Here is a 22,849-nt window from a genome sequence, read left to right on the forward strand (position 1 = left end):
CTGGCTCCTTCGGGAACCTTCGATGGCACCCGCAGCGGTAGCTCCCACCATTCTGTCCCCGCTCCCCATCCCCACCCCCGCCCTGGTGTCCAGGGTGACCAGAGCCTCCGGCAGGAAGCCAGCCCAGGGCATCCCTGAGCGCCTGTCGCCATGGCAACCTGCCTGTTGGGCGCACCCACCTGGGTCCAGAGCCGCTTTTCACGATCCGGATGTGAACAGGGAAGGGCCTCCCAGATCCGCAGATTCCGCCCCCTCCTTAGCCCAGATGGGGAAACTGAGGCCCAGTGGGGAGGGAGGGTGGGACCTGTTGCTCAAGGACCTGATCCCGCGTGGGTCCAGGTGGGGGTGGGGGGAGGGGAGTCTGGAGCCTGGTCCTCGGAGGGGCGGGCCCTTCACGCGCTGAAGTGCGGGGCCCGCAGCCCAGCAACCGGACACCAGCGATGAATAAATGATGCCCTGGCGGCCTGCGGCCAGATCGCCTCCGTCCCTGCCAGCTGCCAGGGGCAGCCGCCGCCGCGGGCATCGCGCGGCTCCGGACCTGCGGGCCGGCCGGCGGCGCAAGGATGGCCAGGCGGCGGGGCGCGGGGCCCCTCTGGGCGCTGGGCGGCGCGGCGCTGGGGGTCTGCCTCGCGGGAGTCGCTGGGCAGCTGGTGGAGGTGAGTCTGACGGCGCGGAGGGGGGTGGGGGCGGCCTCGGGGCGGCCGGCACCGTCCAGGTAGGGGGTGGGGTGCCTTTCTGGCTGGAGCTGCCCTCCTGTCCTCTTGCCCCGGGAAGGCCTGGCTTCATGGGTGACCCAGCCCGGCCCCGCCGCTTCCAGGCTGCGGGGAGATAGCCCCCAATCCAAGGTCCCTGGTCCCCTGATTTCAGGGGCGTTCCGTCTGATGGGGGAGACTCACTCTGACCTGATCTTAGGGATCCCGGTCTGACGGGGTTACAGCGTGTCCCATCTGCTGGGGTCCCTCAGCTCCTCTCCTCCAGTGTTCCGTCTAGAGGGCCTGGGGAGAGGGGGTGCCTAGTCCTTGGTTGCAGTGACCACTAGTCTGATGGGGGGTCTAGTCCCTGATTTTGGGGTTGTTGGAGGAAGCAGCGTCTGCCACCCAAGGTCCTCCAGGGTCCCCTGTCCAGGGAGGAGACCGGCCTCGCTGGGGAAGGAGGTGAGGAAATTGCATTCCAAGCTGGAGGCTGGGACAGGCGGTGATGGACTGCATTTGGCCTGGAGGGAGGGGCGGGAGGGGCGGGCGGGTGGGCCCGGCCTTAGGGTCTGTCTTGGTCCTTGCGATGGGGGGTGGGGAGCCAGCGGGGTTTGTAGAGGGGAGAACCGCGCTGAGTCCTGGTTTGGACAGAAGAGAATACAGTGGAAAAGGGGCATGTAGTTGGGAGAACTGGGAGGAGCTGCTGAGACACCCAGGAAGAGGTGAGGAAGATGGCTGGTCGGTGGGCCAGGAGCCTGGCTGGGGCCAGGAAGGGCTGGGCGGGGCGGGGTGGGGCAGGGAAGGGTGGGGGCCATCTGCAGCCTCCCAGCCCCTCTGTGCCCATTGCTGTGAGCCTGGAAGGGGTGCCAAAGAGGCAGACCTGACCCAGAATTCTGGAGCATGAGGTCAGGAAGCAGGGCCAGCGAGCCGAGTGTAGAGAAAGCAGGGAAGCTCCCAGGAAGCCCTGGAGTGGCAGGTGCTCGGGGACGGGATGGGAGAAGGAGGGCAGAGCCTTGTCCTGGGGTCAGAGGGCACAGCCCTGATGTGAAGGGTCTGAGGGACATGGGTGGGGACAGAGCCTTGCCGCCCATACTAGCCGTCCCTGCTGCTGACCAGGGGGTGCAGTCAGAGGGCTGGGCTGGAGTTAGGTGTCAGCTCCGGTGTCCCTGTAAGGGGAGCCAGGCTGGCCTGAGCTGTGGCTTGGGCACATCACTGGCTGCCCTGAGGCCTCAGATGCAGAAACTGAGCTGGCCTGGGTACCAGAGAGGCGGGGGGGTGGGGGTGGGGGGTGGACAGTGCAGGGCGAATCAGCTCTGGGCCAAGGACTCCTCCCTGGCCCCTGGGAGCACGTCTCCTCCCAGCTCATTAAGGGAAATTGCATTTGGAGTCCATCTACCTGCCATCTGCGTACAGACTATGCAAGGGCCTGGCTGAGCCTGGGGATCCAGGGAAGCACCAGAGAGATGGGCAGGGCCAGGGCCCATGGCACCACCCACCCCAGCCCTACAGCCTCACCACGACAGGCTGTGAGGCTCGGATGGAGGTGGAGCCTCCACGCTCGAGTTCAGACCCCCAGCAGTGCCCACCACAGGAGACAGCAGATTGCTCCTGTCACCCTCCACCCAAGACCCGCCACTGCCCAGCCCTGGCCCTGACACTGCCCACATGTACTCCAACCACATGTGTGCCCTGTACCCACATATGTGTGCTCAGCCCCATGTGTGCCCCACCCCCCACAGGTACCCTGACCCCACAGATATGTGGTACCTACCCCAGTTCACCCTGGTTATGAGAAAAGAGCCAGGGAATCGGGTACGAATCCCTCACAAAGACCCTCTGGCTTCCCGGGACAGGCTGCTGAAGGTGCTCAGTGGAGGAGGAAGAGGAGGAGGAGGAGGAGGAGGAGGAGGAGGAGGAGGAGGGAGGAGGAAGTGTCTGGCTCGTGGGAGGACCCAATCCCTGCTTACGGCCCAGGGAAAGGCTGATGGATGGTGGCCTGCGGGCTGCCTTTCCTCCCAGACAGCCAGAGACTCCTCAGGCCTGTCCTTGTTTGGTTCATCGGAGGACGACACGGTGCACAGATGGCCCAGGGTCCTTCCTCCTAAGCACTAACTCCCATCCACACCCTCAGCCAAGCGTGGGGACAGCGGTCATATCCCTGTCAGCCCTGCAGATCAGGGACAGGTCTTGCTCAGACCCTCCCAGCCCCGGCCTGGCCCACCCAGACCCCAGAGCAAGGCCATGTCCCCTTAGAACCCCAGGGCAGGGCCATGTCCCCTCAGTGTCCATTCAGTCCTTCAGGGCAACACTCTGTCCATTCAGTCCTCCAAGGCAGGGCCATGTCCCCTACACCCCCAGGAAAGGGCCATGCTCCCCTCAAGCCCCCAGGGAGCGCGGGGCCCGCTGGGAAGGTGGGAGGCAGCTGGCTCTGCTCTGCTTGGCTGACTTGCTCCCACCGGACTTACATGGTTCGGCCCCCAGGTGTCGCTGCCGTACTGTGGACAAATGATCTCTCAGGTCCTGTCCTGAAAGGCCTGGTCCTAGCCCTGGTCATTGGAAGTGATTCTGGTGGGCGAGGTGACTGCGAGGCCGGGCGCAGTCATGGGCTCCACACCCTACCCCACACTGCGGGGGGGTGGGGGTGGGGGGCAGCACAGGATAGCGAAGTCCCCAGGGTAGTACAGTACTCGCCTTGTCTCTGGCCTTGGTCCTGAGTCCCTGTCTGCCTGTGGGGGCCCAGGACTGGAGGAGGAGGAGGAGAGACCCACAGGCTCTCCGAAGGGGCCTTGAACCAGATGGGGACGGGCTGTCCCATTTTGCCCTGTGGGCCTTGGTTTCCCCGAGCGCCGACCACCCTGGCACTCCAAGTCCCGGCTCCGTGGTTCTGGGACTCTGCTCTCTTGTGCTAAATCGGGAACTTCCCAAGGTCTAGGGCAGCTAACGGTGAGCCGCAAGGATTTTTAAAACATGCAACACTCGTGTTTAGTCAGGGGCACTGCCCTCTTTCCCCTTAGATCGGGGTGGGGAACGTCCAGCCCACAAGCGAGCGATCACTTGGTCTGGCTCTGCCAAGGCATCAGGGGTGAGTTAATTAAATGTTTGGCCAAATACAGCTAATTTTAAGTCGATGATTTTGTACGGCCCGCGAATGAGGTTTTAAATATCCAAATGGCCCTTGGCAGAAAAACGGTTCCCCACCCCTGCCTGAGATTGTCAAATAAAACAGTGACAGCAGCCCACACGACAGCCGTCCAGTGTGAATGAATCAAAATTATACCTGTTTTTTTTGGTCAGATCAGCAAAATCGTCTTTCTCAGTTGCCCCGGGACTTTAGTAATTAGTGTATGTGCCACGGGACGAAGAAGGTTGAGAACCACTGGTTTGGGCAATGGTCGTGAATGTCCAAGACAATTGATTCCAGGCGATCCTGAGGTGCTGGGGCTAAGTCCTTGCTGAGACCAGGCTTCTCTCAGCCCAGTCCCAGCCCGGGCTCTGCCTGGCTCACTCCCCTCTCTCCCATCCGCAGCCCAGCACGGCCCCGCCCAAGCCCAAGCCGCCGCCGCTGACCAAGGAGACCGTGGTGTTCTGGGACATGCGCCTGTGGCACGTGGTGGGCATCTTCTCCCTCTTCGTGTTGTCCATCAGTGAGTAGCCGCCCCCTGCCCTCCCCAGCACAGGGCGGTGGGGGCACCACCCCGGGGGCTCAGAGCAGCAATTCCGAGCAATGCAGGCAGGCCAGGCGCCCGTGGGAGGCCTGCTGTGGTTCCTGGCACCTCCGCGGTCCACACAAAGTCCCCGTGGAGGGCGGACAGGCGGCGGTGACCTGAAGCATTCCGCCCAACCGAACGGGGAAGCAGCCACATGGCAATTAGGGTGATTACAGGGGCTCCGGGATCCAGGACGGGACGTGTCATTTTTCCCTATCGGGCCTCCTGATGCTTTTCCTGCGGTTCAGCCAACTTAAAGGGCCCACACCCAGGGGCCCCAGCAAGGCCACCCCCGCGTGGCCCAGATGCCCAGCAGATGTGTCTCCCAGGCTGCAAACCCTGCTTGTCAAATTCCATGGCCCCGCATGCCTCACACCCCTCTCAATTAAAAGCAGGAGACCCCTTCCTGGGTGGGGGGGTGGTTTGCTTGACACAAAGTCGAAATAGAAATGGGCTGGACATGCTCCTTGTGGGGGGTCTAGTCTGGAGTTGGGGGAGGGACAGAGAAATGCCAGCTGGTGGAGGAGGCCGCCATGGCAGAGCCTGAGGGAGGTTCCTACAGGCCGAAGGGCATGGGGGGCACCCTGCAAAGGCTCCAGAGCGCAGTCCTCTGAGCTGCACGTGGAGGCCCTCAGGGGGAGGGGTGGTGTGGGCGGAGGTCTCGGACAACCCTCCGGACCTTTCCCCGAGCGCCTGGGTTGGGTGCGGCGGGCGGCATGCGGGTTCTAAGGGAGCTGGCCCGGGACGAGGTCCCCTGAGGCAGGGCCTGCTGACAGCATAAGACACACCCAGACGTGGGGCTCCAAGGGGACGAGGACATCTGACGCGCATGTGCTTCTCCTGGCACCAGAAGTGCCCTCCCTGTGGGAAAATGGCCCCCACCCACCGCTTCTTCACAGCCTGGGTGGGGCCAGGATCTGAGCAAGAGGCTGTGTGCGTTCCTAGCGGAGGCTGGGAACCAGGCCGGCTTCTGGGTGCAGGCCCCGCAGGCAGACGGGGGTCCACGGAGGGGAACAGGCCCCACCCTGCCGGGGGGGTGGGGGCCTCTGTCCTGCAGGGGCCACAGGAGGACCCAGGGGCAGCTCTGGGGCACACAGTGGCCTCTCCCGGGCTCTGCTCGGCCCCACGTGGTAGAGGTGCCTGTGGCCTCACAAGAAAGTCGCGGTGCCGGGCCCAGAGGCACCTGGACATCAGCCACGCAGACCGACTCGGGCTCCTCACACCACCTCCTAGAAAAGGGTGAGGACGGCCCACCGGCCCGAGCAGCAGGGCAGCGCGGCTCCTCCAGGCTCGAGAGCAGGGGTGGCCCGAGCCTGAGGAGGAAACAGCCTCCTGCTCCCCCTGCGTGAACCTGGGAGGCGCAGCTGTCGCTGGGGCATCACCCCCAGACCCTGTGAAGAGGGGCTGGGATTGGATGGGGTGCCTCTGGGAGGGGTCTCCTCCGGCCTGGGCCCTGGAACTCAATCGAAGGTCCTTTGTTTCTCTCCTCCCTTGAAGAGAAGCGGCCAGGCCCGGCCTGGAGCGAGGGGCAGTGTCTGAGCCCTGCCCTGGCCTCCACTGGCTGCCCTTTGTGCTCCCCCTGAAGCCCAGCCTCCCGGTCCGGAAGCAGCTCCCTCCCTCCCCCTGAGGCTGGAGCCAACGTGGACAGCCCGAGCGGGCCTGGTCCGGAGGGGGGCCTGGGTGGCTGGAAGACGTGGCACAAGCCGGAGGGTTGGGGCGAGGGACCCACCTTGGGCGCCGGGCACACACAGGGGTCTGGAGAAGACCAGGACCCAGCTCTCTGGGTCAGAACGGCCTCTGTCTGCTCAGCCTACCCCACAGCAGAGGCCACTCCGACCCACTGGGGCCTCCTGCAGCCCCCACCGTGCTCCTGCGTGTGACTGCCCCCCTCCCCGCCCCCATCCATTCATTCAGGAGCCAGTCTTGTCCTCCGCAGCAAAGGCCTTGAGACTATCATTCACTCATTCACTCATTCATTCATTCTTCCTTTCCTCTGCTATTGGGTGAGACTCAATGGGCCATGATATTTGGCCGAAGTTGCACAGGGCACCTCCAGAAGGTGCTCCTGCCCCGGCCACGTCGGTCGGATCCATCTTCCCCAAATACGCCCGCTTGTCCTGCCCGCCCTCCTGTCCCCAGGAGTCTGCCAAGAGGTCATGTCTGGTCATCGATTTATAATAGGAAGCAGCTCCATCCCTCCCCTGAGGCTGGGCCCAAGGTGGTCAGACTGTGGGGGCCTCAGAAAAATAAATTCAGTTCAGCCATGCCCATCGCCAGTCAGGCCAGCGCCGTGCCCTGGCCAAGGTGCCCGGGAACCGCCGCCCCCGCAGGAAGCCCGCTCCCGGAATAACTCGGTCTGAGGTGAACGCCCGGGGCAGGGCTGGGCCCTGGCGGCTCACAGCCAGGAGAGGCGCAGGCCGGTCCTCAGGGGGGAGGAGGTGCAGCCTCACCCTCCAGTGCCCAGGACGCGCTGACCCGACACACGGAGCCCAGGGGCCTGGGTGGAGGCACAGGGCGCCTCCCGGAAGCCGTGGCCTGAGTCGTGGGGCAGCCATGTGCCCTGCCCTCCGGGGACTCGGTCTGTTCAGGAGGACCTCGGGACCAGGACCCTTGACAGGGCAGGTGCCAGATGGAAATATGAGGCCCCTGGTTCAAAAGGCATTAAGAATTTCCCGACAGTGAGAGCAGAGCACTAGCCCAAGCACCAGGCCCTTCTCCGGTGCCTGACACACGTGGCCAGCCCCGGTCAGCAGAGCCCTTCAGAATCCCAGGGCCTGCGGGGTTTTGTCAATGCGAGCCTCGCCCTGGCCTGTTTGGCTCAGTGCATAGAGCGTCGGCCTTCGGACTGAAGGGTCCCTGGTTCGGTCAAGGGCATGTGTCTGGGTTGTGGGCTCGATGCCCAGCAGGATGACTCTCTCTGTCCTCCCTCCAGTTATCACTCTGTGCTGTGTTTTCAACTGCCGGGTGCCACGGACTCGGAAGGAGATCGAAGCCCGGTACCTGCAGCGGAAGGCAGCCAAGATGTACACCGACAAGCTGGAGACAGTGCCGCCCCTCAACGAGCTCACAGAGGTGCCCGGAGGTGAGTGACCCTGCGGAGCCAGCCCGTGCCTCAGGCCTGCCCCCCAGTAGGTTCAGGGAGGGGACCCAGCTCCAGCCCTGGCACTAGAACACAGAAACTGGTCAGAGTGAGGCGGGTGGAACAAAGAGGTACTGTGCAGGTGGGAGAGGTGTGGAGGGAAGAAGGCAGTGACGGGCTGGGTGTGGAGGCTGTGGGTGAGCCTTAGGGTGCTGTCTCACGCCGGCCGCACGCCCCTTTACCCCACAGATGACAAGAAGAAGAAGAAGAAAAAGGACAGTGTGGACACGGTGGCTATCAAGGTAGAGGAGGATGAGAAGAATGAAGCCAAGAAGTGAGGAGAGACACGAGGACAGCTTCCTGGCGGCAGCTGGGGCTCAAGTCCTGGCTGGGGCCCAGGCATCCTGGACTCCACGCTCCTTCATGAGCCAATCAGGGGCTGGGACCAGACCGCAGGTGTCCTGCCTCCCAGCCTGGACTCTGCTCCTTTTACCATGTCCACGTGGCCGCTCAACAAAGCGGGTCTGGGGCCACTGTCCCTCTGCAGGTCCAGAGCAGCCTCACACCCCCAGACACGCCTGTCTCACCCCTTTGGCCAGAAACAGCAGTGGTGCTAAAGGAGTGATACGCTGTGGAATCACTCGGGAAAGGCACGTGAACCGATGTGAACGGGACGATCAACCGGGAGCTGTGGCAGCAGGCAGTTCTCAGGCCTTGCTGGACAGCAACCCTGGGGCGAGGGGTCAGCCCAAACCTAGCAGGGGCTCTGGTCCAGTGAGGTGGGCAGAGGTGGCCAGAAGCAGGAGAACTCCCAGCCCAGCAGACTAAGCCCCTGGCAACAGGATGCACTTGGTTCACGCTCAGTGATGGAGCAGAGGATGCTGGGGGTCAGCCCGAGGCCCGGCTCAGGGCTGGGCTGCAGCAGTCACGGGTGCAGGAGGCTGAAGCCGGGGGCCGGGGAGGAGGGAAGAAGGCTGCTACCTGGGCCCCTCTAGGAATCCAGGGAATATCTGAGAAGTCAGCGGGCCCTTGGGCTGCTGCTGTGGGGGAGGTGTCAGGGCCCCAGGGGATCACTGAGGGGACAGTTGGGGGTTGAGGCCGCCTCTTCTCCCACCCTCAACAACAGGGCCCCAAAGCACTGCCGATGAGAAGGCCCTCGGGATGAGGGATGCGGAGGGGCATCCACCGGGCCTGGGGACTAAGGAGATTCCAGAGGTTTCCGGGCCAGGGGGCCTGCAGAGATTAGTAAATAAAGCAGAGCGCCTTCCATCCCCGACCGATCTGGAGTGAAGGTGACAGCGGCAGAGGCCGGATGACCTTCTCCAAGCCTGATTAGGTTGAGCTGGAGGGAGTCAGGTGACCAAGAGCAAAGGGCAGCTTTGGTTTCAACAGGCCTTCGAGGGTCTGAGCCCAGTGCTGGGTGTGTTCTAGCCACGGCCAGGAGCCGGGCTAAGGTCAAGAAGAGCCCGACTCCAGTTAAATTAACAGAACGAATACCTTCAACTCCGGGCCCAACAGCTGCCCCTCCCAGCCTCACGCAGTCCAGCAGCGCCAGCTTCGGCCTGGGCAGGGCATTCCAGACCCTCCATCGCCTGACCCCGATGTCATCCTTACACAGACTCCCCCACCTTCTGCAGGAGCCACCCCTCCCTCTGGATGGAGGCCGGTCCTGGGCTCTGCCCTTGCGGTGCCCGAGCCCCCACCCCACCCCATCTTGTTCAGCCATCTCCCACCCGAGCAGCCCAGAGAGCAAGGGCCTCCAGGACCAGGAAGGAGGCTGCGTGAGGAAGAGAACTGTTTAATTGAGCACCTGTCTCGGCCCTGCCGGATGGGACGGGAGAGTGGACCTGTAGTGTCCTGGACGAGGACGATGAGGGGCCTGGGGCCAGAGGGCGCCCCCAGAGATGGCCTGGGAGCATCAGCAGGCAGCAAGGAGGCTGAGGGGCAGCGACAGTGCCAGGAGCAGGGCCCTGGACGGCGCTGGCAGAGCCTGCCCGTTGATGCGCTTCCAGATCCAGTGTTGGTAGGTGGAGATGCGCAGGTAGATGGGCGGGGCCTCGTTCTGGCCGCAGCCGGGGCCCCAGCTCACTATCCCCACCAGGAACCACGTGTCCTGCACAGGACAGGACAGGGGCTCCCCACTGGTCTCCTGTGGGGGTGGGAGGACATAAGGGTCAGGGAGGCCAGATGTGGCCTGAAGGAGAGGGGACCCAGCTCAGGGACAAGCAGGGTGCTTCACACAGATCTCCCCACACCCCTGAGTGTCACCGGCTGAGCAGGACCCAGGAGACCTCCCACAGAGGGTGCATCTCCCTGCTCTCTGGGGTCAGTCCTCCATCCCCCGCTCCCTTTAACCCACCCTCCGTCTTCCCACCCCCCACTCTCCCACCTGACCTCATCTCTCTCCTCCATCCCATCTCCCTTCCCCATCTTCCTGCTCCATCGCCCCTGCTCATTCCCTCCCCATGCCCCTCCTCTCCCTCCCCGCTCTAGTCCTGGCCCAGGGCCTGGAGGGCAGGGGCAGGGGCTCACATAGCAGAAGTGCTTCCTGTCGGTGTCCTGCACACAGATCATCTGGGAGTTGATGACCCGAACCAGGGAGGGGATTTTGGAGAATCGGTGGTAGAAGTCCTCACACTGCTTGCTGTCCAGGATCGTGACCTCCTTCTCCCGGATGGTCCGGAACTGCGGCCACGTGCCTGTGGACAGGCCCCCATTCGGGGGGCGGGGGCTGCCACCTGCCTTGTCGCCCACCCGCTCGGCTCCTCGCCACGCCTCCAGCCTTTTCCGCTGGCCGCACAGCAGCCAGGGAGGGGGGATCTCCAGGCTCAGCCCACCTGCCATCCCAGCCCCCCTCCCCCAGCACCCCTTGAGAGGGACCCCGGGCAGGGCTCCCAGTCTGGCCTCAGTGGACCTGGTTTACCTTCCACAGAGTAAACCAGTTTACCATCCACTGAGTCCGTTTCTACGTCAGCAGCTTGGCTTCTGCCCTTCCTTCTACCCCAAGGCCCTCCTCAGAGGCTCCTCCCTGAGCTTGCCCAACGCCCCTCCCCCAGTCCCCAGCACAGCTCCCTCCCTCCCCTCCGCCTGTCAGTCCATAGCCTGAGACAGGGACTTCTGATCATCCCCAGCCATTGACAGCTGGGGCAGGGAAGACAAGAAAACCAGCCCCTCCCCTGGGCTGGAGCCCTGTGGCCATTTCAGACAAGCTGCTCCCTGAGGCTCCCTCCGGGGAGGCACCTCCAGTGGGAAAGGCTAAGGTGCCTGCAGGGAGAGGGCATTCCTGGGCTTGTAAGGAAATGGACCCTTGAAGGGCCGGGACAGCACTCCGCTCCGGGCCTTGCTCCCGAATTGGGATGACATGGGGCTGAGGACCACTGGGCCGCCCCCCCCCAGTGACTCCCAGACTGTGGTGCCTTGGCCAGCCCTGTGGGGTCCTAGCCTGCTCCTCTCGCCCCGAGGTTCTGCTTCAAGGCACGGCCCCCCTGGAACTGTGCAAACAGCAGAGCCTACTCCCCGTGCTCCTGCCTCGGGAAGCCCTGTCCACATGCCTGGCCTGGCTGAGTGCTCACGGGCATCTCTGCCCCCACGGCCTGAGGCCGCGGCGTGCTCACTGCCGAAACCCTCGACCACCTTGGATAGAAGAGCCCGACAGGGCCCAGCCGGCGGGGCTCGGTGGTTGAGCATCAATCTATGAACCAGGAGGAAAGGGTCAGGCACTTGCCCAGGCTGCAGGCTCAATCCCCAGTGGGGGGCGTGCAGGGGGTAGCCGATTAATGATTCTCTCTCGTCATTGATGTTTCTCTCTCTCTTTCCCTCTCCTTTCCTTTCTGAAATCAATAAAAACATAAAATTTTAAAAAGCCCGACAGGAAGGTGGGAGCAGGGGGCTCCCGGGATGATGTCTCAGACCCAGCTGTGCCAGGCCCTCTCCCACACCCCGCCCTGGTCTGGAGGTGTGACTCACCGTTCGCCCTGGGGAGCCCCCAGCCCGTCACGGTGCAGAGGGAGAAGTCCTTCACCCTGTAGTCCAGGCCGGGCAGGCAGATGGGCCAGACGTACTTGCTGTAGGTGAGCGTTCTCTCGAGCTGCAGCAGGGCGATGTTGTTGGCCTGGCCCACCCAGGACCAGTAGCGATGGGCCCGGAACCGGCTGTTCAGGATGACCTGGTGCACCCGGACGTCGGCCGTAGTCTGAGCCCTCTGGTCAAGCCAGGGGCTCCCCACCCGCACGGAGTAGGTGACATTTTCCCTAGGGAAGCGCCAGGGGAGCCTGCCATCAGCGCCAGGCACCCCACCCCAGCCCTGACCCACTGCCACTCTCCGGGAAACCCAGGCAGGCCACCCACTGACTGCAGGCCCCTGAGCCTCTCCTCACAGCAGAGGTGAGCGGAGCCCTGCACACACAGTGTGGCCGTGTCCTCGCAACAACCCTTCATTTCCACGGAGGGGAAGCCGAGGCTCAGAGAAACCCAGGGACCAGCTCAGGGCTACAAGCTGGAAGTGGCGGAGGTGGGCCGTGGGCCGAGCCTTCTCTGGATCCTGTCCCGGCCGGTGATGCGCCCAGGAAGTGGCAGGCCCCCTGCACGGGCCCTGGCCTCGCCCTCGGGCCTCCTTCCCCAGCATGCCTCTGGAGTCTGTGTGGACCCTTAGGCCCGATCACAGCCCATCACGCTTCTGCACTGGCCAGCCCTCATGGCCAGCACAGGTGTCGCCTCGGGCCGCCCCCCGGCACCAGCGCATGGGCATGCCCTCCCTCTTGTCCCCACACTGACGAGACGGCCCTGCGAGCACCTGAGGAAGTGGTGGGTCCTCTCTGGCCCCAGTGCCCAGGCCAGGGCCTGGCTGCCAACGAGTGTCAGGGCTGTTGGTCGATGAAGGAAGGAAGGAGTAAGGGAAGCAAGGTGTGTGGCATGGAAGAATTTGGGCCTCCTTTCTTGGAAGCGGGCTCGGGACCCAGGCTCCCCGGCGGGAAGGGGGGGTGGGGGGGGCCAGCACTCTGCTCCCAGGAAAGACTGCAGAGCTGAGCTCCGCCTGCTGGGAGCTGGGGTGAGGCTGGGCCTAGGACTGGGGGGCTCTGCCCGGGCTCAGCTGCCACGGAGGGGCCAGCGGGTGGGAGGACAGGGCCCACGTGGCTCCAAATGCCTTTCCCCGCCCACCAGACCCCCACTCACTGGGTCAGGCAGTGGGCCACGGTCAGCACCCACTGGGCGGCGATGAGGGCGCCTGCACACACGTGTGTGCCGTTGGCCCGCACGCTGACCATCCACGGCCACCGCCGAGCGATGGCCTCTGGGTCCCTGAGGGTGGGGTCCTGCTCCTGGGATGCACCGCAGGCTGAGGAGGAAAGAGAGCCTGATGAGGGGGGGACCCAACAGCCGCCTCCCAGGGCACCACCCCACCCCACCCCCACCCCCCACTCCCCACCCTGGGGCCCGGGCTGGGAATCCCCGCCCGCAGCGGGGCAGGAGCAGGCGGACACCCCGACCCAGGCCCCGGCCCCGCCCACGTCCTGTGCCTTCTGCCCATCCCCGCCCCCCCCCCACCCTAGTAGGTGCTCAGTTAACACCCGAAAGGCAGGCTGCTCTCTTCTCACTCCTGCTTGTCCGTCCTCCTCCTCCTCCTCCGTCCTTTCTGTCCTGGGGTCCGAGGCCTTCCCACCCCCACCCCCACCCCCACCCTCACCCCCCTCCCTCCCCCCTCCCCTCCCCTCCCCCTTCCCGGGCGCTCACTGAGAGGTAAGGCCGTGCTGGCGTGGGAAGCGGGGTTCTGCGTGGTGGTGGGGCCCGCGATGGTGGGGCCCGCGATGGTGGGGCCCGCGGTGGCGGGGCCTGTGGGGCCCTGCGGCCGCGTGGTGGGGGGGCCCATGGTCGGGGGGGCCCGCGGTGGTGGGGCCCTGCGGCGGCGGCGGCGACAAGGTGGAGGGGACCTGCCGAGGCAGACGCGCCCCCCCTGAGGGGCAGGTGGTGCTGGCGGCACAGGGGGCGCCAGGGTCAGGGGGAGCGGCCCTGGGCAGTGCCCTTGCGGCGTCGCCTGCGCCCGAGGAACCTGTGGAGGGTGCGGAGGTCAGAGGTGGAGACCGGCCCTGGATGGGGGGCGGGGGGCAGGGGGCGCTCACCCGCCGGCCCGAGCAGCAGCAGGAGCGGGAGGCCGGCCCGGACCAGGACCAGGACCAGGACCAGGACCAGGACCAGGGCGCGGGCGGGCGGCTGGCACCGGCGCTCCATCCCGGGAAGCGGCAACTGCGCGCAGCTTCTCTCCGACGGCGCCCCCCACTGGCGCCCCACGGCTTCTGGCGCGAGGTGGGCGGGTCCGAGCCGGGTCCCAGCGACGGCGCCCCCCAGCAGCCCGCAGCGCTGCCCCCGCGTCCCCCCCCGGGGCGCCCCCCAGCGGCCCGCAGCGCTGCCCCCGCGTCCCCCACCCTGGGGCGCCCCCAGCGGCCCGCAGCGCTGCCCCCCGCGTCCCCCACCCTGGGGCGCCCCCAGCGGCCCGCAGCGCTGCCCCCGCGTCCCCCCCCCGGGGCGCCCCCAGCAGCCCGCAGCGCTGCCCCCGCGTCCCCCCCCCCGGGGCGCCCCCCAGCGGCCCGCAGCGCTGCCCCCGCGTCCCCCACCCTGGGGCGCCCCCAGCGGCCCGCAGCGCTGCCCCCGCGTCCCCCCCCGGGGCGCCCCCCAGCGGCCCGCAGCGCTGCCCCCGCGTCTCCCCCCCCCCCGGGGCGCCCCCATCGGCCCGCAGCGCTGCCCCCGCGTCCCCCCCCCCCCCCGGGGCGCCCCCAGCGGCCCCCCACACCGGCCTGACGGCGCGGGGAACAGTGCGGCTCACCACCCTAACCCTCTCCCCGCCTGGTGGCCTCACGCCCCTCGGCCGGAGGGTCTGCAGCCGCTCAGCTCCCGGCCATTCCCGCACCTCCTGGCCCTGCACCCGCCGCCCACCTCCTACCGACCGGCCCGCGGGCGGTTCGGCCTCATCCCTCCCCGGGGGCGATGCCCGGGTTCCAGGCGGCACACCCCCCCCCCCCCCCCCCCCCCAGCCTGCGGACGGACGCGTGGGCTCTGCCCGGTTCCTGGGACGAGCCGGTGGGAAGGGCCCAGCGAGGACCCTTACAGATCGCACCGTTCAGAGCGGCGCTCGCCCGCCGGCCAGGGCCCCTCCTGCCCCCGCAGCTCCATCCACGCGGGACCGGCGCTCGGGTGGGGTTTACACACACACACACACACACACACACACACACACACACACACACGGGGACGGCACCCACAGGCTCCGGGAGCAGAGGGCCACTTCCTGTGTTGGAACCAGGGGAACATTTTGATGACTCCAGACGGAGATGGAGAAGACACTGACCATGTGGTCTGGGGGAGGCCTATGAGAAACTTCCTTCGGCTCAAAGCTGCTGGAAAATTCTGGCCTCAGACAAGCAAGGCCAGCGTGGAACCGCGCCAGGACGCTCCGACTGCTGCCGGGGCACCGACCTCGGGCTGGCCACCCAGGCCCCGGTCACACCCACCACCTTCCTGGGGCCCAGGGGCTCGGGGGTGTGCGCTCGGAGCCTGAGCCCCACCAGGTCTGAGGGACCCCACGTCCCTCCCCACTCGGGCGGGACTCTGCCCTCAGCCAGGCCAGCTTGGGCCAGCCGGTCCTCCTCTCCAGAGCCTGATGGGGTCACTGAGGCAGCTGGTGTGCATCCCCTCACACACGTCACCCAGGCAGCGCTCTGCCCCCCATCACCCACCCCTGCGGGAAGAGAGAAACAGGCCAGATTTTGTAGAATCAGGGGACACTCGGGGCTGGGAGAGGCCGTTTCTGAAACAAGGTCCACAGGGCAGGTCTGGGATGTGTGTCCTGGGAAGAGACTGACCCTCGCAGGAAGGCCCTTGGTCAGAGACCCAGGCCAAGGCCTTGGGACCTGGGGTGGGGGTGGGGTGGGGAAGGGCTACCTCTGAGGGTTCCAGCCAGAATCAAGAAGAAAGATGATGACTTCAAGTGGCAAAAAGTGCAAAAGCATCTTCATTGAACAACTGAAAGCCAGTGGCGTGGGACCCTCCCCCAAGGGCACTCTGCCCCTGTGTCTTGCACGCCTCCAGGCCCACCTCTCTGAGGGCGGGCAGAGGGCAGGGAGAAGCAGCCTCAGCTCCAGCTCCGGGAACGACCCCTGGAAACGCTGCTCACAGGAGCCACAGGGAGCCCAAGGAGACCAGCAGGATGTAGCCAGTGCACAAGACGGGGCTCAGGAAGGCAGGGTGGGCCCTGCTGATGAACTTGACGTCCGTGATCTGCTGCTTGATCCATTGGGTGAAGTGGGAGGTGCTGGTGTAGATGTTGGGGAAGTGGTGCTGCTTACAGCTGAAGCTCCAGCTCTCCACCCCCATCTGGACCCACGTCTTGTTCACTTGGCAGACCAGGGAGCTGCCAGAGTTAACCTGTGAGGGGAAGATGGAGCATCAGGGACGCAGCGGGAGGGTCTAGTGCAGGCCTGGCATGGACTTGCCCTTCCCCAGGCCATGGCCTCAGTGTGAGCTGCGCATCAGGTCCCTGATGATGGGCCTGGCTGGGAACCTGCTCTGCACATAGAAGCTCCACGCTGGGGCCCAAGCTCGGAGCCTCGCTGTCCTTTCCCTTCAGTCTCCTTCAAACTCCCCTAAATCTTGGGGGGCCTCCAACGGGATGTCCTGACCTTTTTCTTTCCTGCAGTCCTGGCTTGCACAGTGAGCCACTGGAAATGCACACCAACCCCTCCTCTTTTTGTGCAAAACATAAGAGTAATGTTACAACAGCATCGATCAATCCAAAGGTAACTGCTGTTATTTCTCTTGATGGCAGGTTTATGATCATTTAAAAAGTTTTACACTCTTCTGTATCATTGAAAAGTTTTGTAAATTAGAAAAAAATGGTTCTCTGTATAGCTATAGATATAAATGATATAAAATTTTTTGGTTAATCCTCACATGAGAATTTTTTCCCATTGATTTTTAGAGAGTGGAAGGGAGCGGGAGAGACAGAGAGAAAGAACCTGATGTGAGAGAGACACATCGATTGGTTGCCTTCCCTATGTGCCCAGGGATTGAGCCTGCAACCGAGGTACATGCCCTTGACCGGTATCGAACCCGGGACCCTTCAGTCTGCAGGCCAACGCTCTATCCACTGAGCCAAACCGGCCAGGGCAATGATACAGGTTTTTGTAAAATAATGCAAACCTCTGACCCACCAGTTCTTTGCAGGATGCAGCCCATGGAAAATTCTGGAGCATGTCAATAGGGAAATGAGTGTAAGAATATTCAGAGGAGCAGAATCTGTGATATGAAAAAACTGGAAACTACTTCAATGTTGTAGAAAGGATGAACTGTGGCATATTCATCAAAGTGAATATTGTGGATAGAACTGATTAATGAATTAGCTGCACGTATCACTATGGCTAAATCTCAAAAAACAACGTTGAACAGAAGATGTAAGAGGCAGAAGTGTGTTTACAGAATGAGGCCATTTATGCAAAACTGGTTCTGCCAGAACCTGGCTCAGATCCAAGCATGTACTGACTGATGTTCAGACAAGTGCAAATGACCTGGGAGGTACTGCTATCACCACCATTCTTGTGGTCAGCAGCAGAGTACTGTCACCTGCTTTTACAGACTGGAGAGCTGAAGCCCTGGGAAGGGAGACCTGTGTGAGGTCTCCCAGCGCCACGTTAAAGGAAGGCATGGCCCCTGAAAGTCCCCTCCCTGCCCTGGGCCACCCCCTTCGCACCTGACAAGAGTCTACGCCCCACTCTAAGCTGGCACACAGCACATCTTTCCCGATGAACTTCTTCTGGCCCTTCAAGAAGAGGAACTGATACTGCTGATTGCAGATCTCGCTTTTTAGTATCTTGACAGAAACTTCCTGAAGACTGTAGGGGGGCCTTGGGGGCACTAAAGAGAGAGAGAGAAATTCTGCCTCAGCACCCTTCAATAATCTGGCACAACTTCACCTTGGGGTTCTCTACATCCCTGATGTGGGGGGCAGGGCCATCTCCTGGGGTGGTAATTTATTTATTTTTTGGGGGAGAGGGTGTAATTTATAAAGGCCCAGTCCATTGCCTGACTTTCAAAAAAGCTCAAGCTCATTAAGAAAACTAAGTAAAAGCCTCCCAAAGGGCTTGGTGACATCCAGGCACTGAATGAGGACAAGGAGAGATTACCTCAGGGACCCATGAGGGCGAGGGGCTGAGGTGGAAATGCCCTGGAGCTCAGAGTGGGCCACCCCCTGGGAGGCAGGACCCCACAAAGGCTCTTAGATGCTAGAACCCCAGAGTGGCGCTAATAGGGGCCATTGGCATCTCAAGGTCACAGCTGCGTGGCTGCCAAATGGTTCAGGGCCTCCTAGACATGGCCCTTGTGCCACCTGCGGACAGGGAAGCCCACTGGCATCCAGGGATGAATTCCCTGCCCCGCTGCCAGGTGATGTCTCGACATTGGATTTGACCTTGGGGATTGAGGCCCATGCAGACCACGAGTGTCTCCTCCACGAGAGCACTTTGCTATCAACAGAGGTCGGGAGAGTGTGCAGCACGTGTAGACGCTCAGGAAATGTTTGCTGACAGGTCGATGAGGGAAGGAGGGAAGGAGGGGAGGGGGGTGGGGGGGAGGGGGAGGGGGGGCGGGAAGGGCCTTTGTTTTGGAAACTGCCTCCACTCACGTTTCACGGATGGCCGTCCCCACACAATGGCCCAGCATAAGGCTCCAACAGGTGGCACGAGCTTGGTGGTCGGGAGGCAGATGGGCTGGACAAGGGGGGACCAGAGGATGGGGTCCCTGAGCTTCAGGAGGGCAATGTCATAGGAGATGAGGTCCTTGAAATTCTCGTGAGTCACCAGTCGAACGACTGGGAGCTGAGTGCCATTTGCTGGGAGGTGCTGGACTCCCACAATCACCGAGTATTTGCTGGCATCCAGGGACCTGCAGGGCCGTGGGTAGGAGGAGGATCTCCAGCAGTAACCCTGCGACTCCCAGAACCCCAGCCTCACCAGGGCCCCCCCGGACCGGCCGCCCCCGACTGACCTCTCCAGGCAGTGCGCGGCCGTGAGGACCCACTGGTGGTGGATGACGGAGCCACTGCAGATGTACATGCCCAGGAACAGGATGCTCACCTGCCAGGGCCACTTGCCTGCCTCCACCAGCTTCCCCTTCACCATCTTGCAGGACAGGTTGGTCTGACCACAGCCCCAGAACCAGGGCTCTGAGGAAAGAGACAGAGAAGGGGCCACGCCGGCCCGGCCCGTGTAGACAGCGGCAAGGCAGCCCTCGGCTGTAGAGGCAGGCGAGCCGCCTCGGGCTGTCACGAGGAGCCACTGCCACACGCACACAGGAGCTGCCAGGCGACCCAAGCCAGGGCTGCCCCACAAGAACACACGTGGTCAGTGTGGGTGGGCGCCCAGAGACCTTCTGTCACGTGGGACCCCAAACTTTTCACCCCCAAAGAGTCTACTGAAAACCCGGCTGGTGTGGCTCAGTGGTTGAGCGTTGACCTATGAACTGGGAGTTCACAGTTCGATTCCCGGTCAGGGCACAAGCCCAGGTTGCGGGCTCGATCCCCAGCATGGGGCATGCAGGAGGCAGCGGATTGATGTTTCTCTCTCATCACTGATGTTTCTATCTCTCTCTTTCTCCCTCTCTCTAAAAATCAATAAAATAAAATACATTTTAAAAAAAGAGTCTACTGGAAAACTGGTATTGGATGCTGGCTCCACAGGTCCCTGAAGTTCTCTGGGCCCTGGTTTCCGACGGTGAGGTGGGAGTACTGGTAAGCCCACCTCCCCAGGCCCACCTCCGTCAGCCTCAGGGAGGGCCTTCTGTAGGTGAGCAGTCATTCACACACCGCGTCATCACAAACCTAGAGTGCACCTCCCAGACAAGCTCATCTGCTCCACGGATGGTAGCTTGTCCCCCAATTTTTATTTTTATTTTTTTTTAAATATTTTTTTATTAATTAAATCTTTATTGTTCAGATTATTACATTTGTTCCTCTTTTTTTCCCCCATAATAAAAAAATGTTTTTATTGATTACAGAAGGAAGGGAGAGGGAGGAGAGATAGAAACATCAATGATGAGAGAGGATCATTGATTGGCTGCCTCCTGCATGCCCCCTGCTGGGGATCGAGCCTGCAACCCATGCATGTGCCCTGACTGGGAATCAAACCCAGGCCTCTTCAGTCCGCAGGCTGACATTCTATCCATTGAGTCAAACCGGCTAGGGCATTCCCCAATTTTTAATAAGGCTCTTCCCTCGTGTCCATGTCACCCTGCAAACTGGACACTACCTGGGTCCCCAGGTGTGGCACACCATGCAGTCTGCTGAAGATGCATCCATCGGGCGTGAGGACAGCCAACACAGACACCCAGGCACACAGATTCCTCCTGCCCCGTCTCATGTCCCTGAAGCCCTCCTTCCTGCCCCTGTGCCATGTCCCCAAAGCCCTACCTTCCACAATGAGTGGGTTCCCAATTCTGGCAAAAGATAATGGAGATGAGAGACCGTGAAAGTCTCCCAGCCCGCACGCCATGGACAGCTGGTGCCCGGCGCCGCTGGTCCCCATCGTGGACATGGGGACAGGCATCTCCAACGTGCAGGGATTCTAGAACTCATGGTTTGTTTACTCAGGGTAGTCAGGGGGGCCTCTGCTCCAAGGCTGGGGCTCCCCCAGCTGGGGCAGCATCAGGATGCTCGCATAAAGGGAGCCGGTGTGGTCTTGGCGAGGCCCCACCCAGGCACGATATGACTCTACTGCCAGGTGCCTCCCTAGAACGGTGCTCCTGGGCCTGACCTGAGCCTGGGGCAGTGCTGGCGTCTGGCCTGTGATGGGGCCTCCCTGGCTCAGCCTGGGCCCTGACAGTACCCCCACGTGCCCATCCCGAGCCTGTGACAGCACCAGGTATCTGGCTTGTAATGGTGCCCGGCCTATAAGGCACCCCTCGTGCCCAGTCCCAGTGCCTTCAAGACCCGCCCACCCCCCCAGAAGTGAGGCGTGGAGAAGGGGACGGCTCACTCCTGGTGCAGGTGGCTGAGCTGGATCTAGAGGTTTCCTTTCTCCCCGGCTCTGCATTTTCAGGAGAACAACTGCTGGGTGGAGGGAGGCAGGTGGCTTCCTGAGAGGAAGCAGCGTGCACACCTGGGGTTCATGAGTCCACAGAAGAAATGACATCTCTGGGCGCCTTCCCCCACACTCCATGGAGGCCCCTCCCAGGATCCCACGCTCCTCACACTGCCCACCCCATCCCCAGTGCTGCCCACACTGCGGGGGGATGGGCTGAGGCCACCATAGGAGTTCAGAATCAGGTAGGAGAGCAGACATGTGCCTCCCACAGCTGCAGCTCCACCCCCGTGTGCGCCATGGCCACGGGCAGCGGGAAGGACAGGCAGTGCTGTCGGGCAGTGTCCTCAGGGCAGGATGGAGGCAGAGTCCTCAACAGCCAGGGCAATGGACATGCAGCAACACATGAAGCTCATAAACACAGTTACAAGTGAAAGAACCCAGACACCATAAGGCCCATATTGTATGAAATTCAAAAACAGGCAAACCAACTATTTTTAGGGAAACCTGGTAGAGAAGGAAGGAAATGATTATTCCTACAATCAAATTTCCTCTTTGAGAGGAAAGGGAGAGGGTAGGGAGGAGGGAAATACTTCGAGGGGAAACAATCAATCAGAAAAACCCACACAAGGTAATTGCATAAAAATGCATATCCATTATCGCCACCAAGGTGAATACAAAAGCACTCTCGAAGTCAAAGATTCTTATATTGGGTAGAAAAAAACCCCAATCACATGCTACTTATTAAAGACCCACCTAAAACAAAGTGACATGAACTGTTGAAAGTAAAAAGATGGGCAAAAAATATTATGGCTACGCAAGCAAAAATAGAAATGGCAATGTTAATCTCTAACCAGAAAAAGAAAGTCATTTTATGTTGGAAAGAGATAAAAGTTCCAATGACTATATAACATCATAAAGTTCTGTTCATCAATAACATGACATCTAACAAATGAAGCAAAGCCAGCCAGCGCTGCACAAGAAACCAAACCCTCACTTGCAGTGGGAGAGTCTTCAACTCTTGTCTTTGGGGAATGAAATATCTATAAAAATCAACCGCACACTCGAGTACTAAGGAAACCACAGTAACTTCCCTACGAGTAGAAGTCTCTTGGCCCACATTTCTTACCATGATGCAATGAAGCAGGGATTTAATAACAAAAGACAAAGCAAATAAACAAAATTACTTGAAATTTGAAATAATGAAAAGAAATTAATTAAATGTTCAAATCAAGAAACTATAAAAGGTGCAAAATAAACCCAAGGAAAATCTGTAGGAAACATGTACAAAATATAAAATTATACCCCAATCAAATAGAACAGTAGAATTAGAAATGAACGCTATGATATGAGCCAGATTGTTGAAAAAGAACAAATATTAAATAGGACCATTTTACATTGATAGGGTATGTGCCCCACTGAGATGGTACAGTATGCATGAACCTTGCACTATTAACAACACAGCTTTGAAACATAAAGCAAGAATTATAACTGCAAGAAGAAATAGATAATGTCTTAATTCCTGTGATAAACCTCTCAAAAATCAGCAGATTATCTATATATATAAAAGCCTAAGCAACCAAATGACCGAACAACTGGTTGACCAGTTGCTATGATGTGCACTGACCACCAGGGGGCAGACGCTCAATGCTGTCCCTCCTGAGAGCTGAGCATGTGACTGCTTCCCCCTAAGGACGTGAGCAGCAGGGCACAGAGTGTGCACTGCTGACCAGGAACTGGGTTAATATATGTGGGAAAGACAGATACCAAAAAGCTAACCTACAAAAGTACACCAGATGACTTTTTGTAAACCTCTAAGAAATAGACCAAAATCTGGATTTAGGCTTTTTTTTTTTTTTTAAAGAAGAGGAGAGCTTTTGCTACAGTTTAAAAAACATACATAAAGCAGATTGAAACAGTACAGCACTAACCCAGGGACAGACAGATCAGTGAGCAAATAATAAATATTTTAAAAACATATCCATGAATATACTGAGATTTCATTAGGATAAACATTCAAATATGCTATATATATAAAAGCCTAAGCAACCAAATGACCTTCAAATCAGTAGGACTCTACAACATATAGTGTCAACGGAGTCAGTCCTCCAGTTGGAAATAGATTCTCCACCTCACACCAAACATATCCCCACCTCACACCATACATAAGTAGAAATGTCAAATGGATTACAGAGTTACACATAAGAAATAAATTTATCAAAATGTTAAAAAAGTCAGGAAGATAGCTTTTGTCATCTGGAGATGGAGAAGGCCATCTGAAGTAAGGCACAAAACTCGAAAAGATTGATTTGA

The 22,849-nt window shown here is 60.9% G+C and overlaps 3 protein-coding genes across 4 annotated transcripts; 1 reads left to right on the top strand and 2 right to left on the bottom strand.

The window, feature by feature from the left end:
* The first annotated feature begins 376 nt into the window (after nt 1-376).
* TMIE (transmembrane inner ear) lies at nt 377-11,305 on the top strand. 2 transcript variants are annotated; one of them, XM_070391116.1, is made up of 4 exons: nt 377-656; nt 4,219-4,302; nt 7,332-7,481; nt 7,728-11,305. In XM_070391116.1, the coding sequence occupies exons 1-4, from the start codon at nt 449-451 to the stop codon at nt 7,814-7,816; spliced, it is 531 nt and encodes a 176-aa protein (XP_070247217.1). In that variant the 5' UTR covers nt 377-448; the 3' UTR covers nt 7,817-11,305. The 2 variants fall into 2 exon arrangements, with proteins under 2 accessions (XP_070247217.1, XP_070247218.1); XM_070391117.1 differs by having other exon boundaries at nt 507-656; nt 4,219-4,336.
* PRSS50 (serine protease 50) lies at nt 9,261-13,780 on the bottom strand. Its single transcript, XM_070391114.1, has 6 exons — nt 13,595-13,780; nt 13,209-13,524; nt 12,651-12,813; nt 11,445-11,728; nt 10,011-10,177; nt 9,261-9,627 (listed from the first exon to the last, which is right to left on the bottom strand). The coding sequence occupies exons 2-6, from the start codon at nt 13,342-13,344 to the stop codon at nt 9,397-9,399; spliced, it is 981 nt and encodes a 326-aa protein (XP_070247215.1). The 5' UTR covers nt 13,345-13,524; nt 13,595-13,780; the 3' UTR covers nt 9,261-9,396.
* Nucleotides 13,781-15,638: 1,858 nt separating this feature from the next.
* Nucleotides 15,639-20,041, bottom strand: LOC138992689 (serine protease 46-like). The gene is made up of 5 exons (XM_070391554.1): nt 19,927-20,041; nt 18,507-18,684; nt 18,145-18,404; nt 17,215-17,378; nt 15,639-15,893 (listed from the first exon to the last, which is right to left on the bottom strand). The coding sequence occupies exons 1-5, from the start codon at nt 20,039-20,041 to the stop codon at nt 15,639-15,641; spliced, it is 972 nt and encodes a 323-aa protein (XP_070247655.1).
* Nucleotides 20,042-22,849: the final 2,808 nt, after the last annotated feature.

This window comes from Myotis yumanensis, unplaced genomic scaffold, assembly GCF_028538775.1.
Source record: "Myotis yumanensis isolate MYYU_CA2020_CCGP unplaced genomic scaffold, mMyoYum1.0.hap1 SCAF_14, whole genome shotgun sequence".
NCBI lineage: Eukaryota > Metazoa > Chordata > Mammalia > Chiroptera > Vespertilionidae > Myotis > Myotis yumanensis.

Bases quoted from the DNA above. Each gene is read 5' to 3' on its own strand.
- TMIE (XM_070391116.1), top strand. From the start codon at position 449: ATGATGCCCTGGCGGCCTGCGGCCAGATCGCCTCCGTCCCTGCCAGCT. The intron at 657-4,218 runs GTGAGTCTGACG...TCCCATCCGCAG, and splicing joins TCGCTGGGCAGCTGGTGGAG to CCCAGCACGGCCCCGCCCAA. The intron at 7,482-7,727 runs GTGAGTGACCCT...TTTACCCCACAG, and splicing joins GCTCACAGAGGTGCCCGGAG to ATGACAAGAAGAAGAAGAAG.
- PRSS50 (XM_070391114.1), bottom strand. From the start codon at position 13,344: ATGGGCCCCCCCACCACGCGGCCGCAGGGCCCCACAGGCCCCGCCACC. The intron at 10,178-11,444 runs GTGAGTCACACC...GCCTGTCCACAG, and splicing joins GGGGCTCCCCAGGGCGAACG to GCACGTGGCCGCAGTTCCGG. The intron at 9,628-10,010 runs GTGAGCCCCTGC...CCACCCCCACAG, and splicing joins ACAGGAAGCACTTCTGCTAT to GAGACCAGTGGGGAGCCCCT.
- LOC138992689 (XM_070391554.1), bottom strand. From the start codon at position 20,041: ATGGGGACCAGCGGCGCCGGGCACCAGCTGTCCATGGCGTGCGGGCTG. The intron at 17,379-18,144 runs GTGAGTGGAGGC...CTCTCTCTTTAG, and splicing joins GGGACGGCCATCCGTGAAAC to TGCCCCCAAGGCCCCCCTAC. The intron at 15,894-17,214 runs GTGCGAAGGGGG...TTCCCCTCACAG, and splicing joins GGGGCGTAGACTCTTGTCAG to GTTAACTCTGGCAGCTCCCT.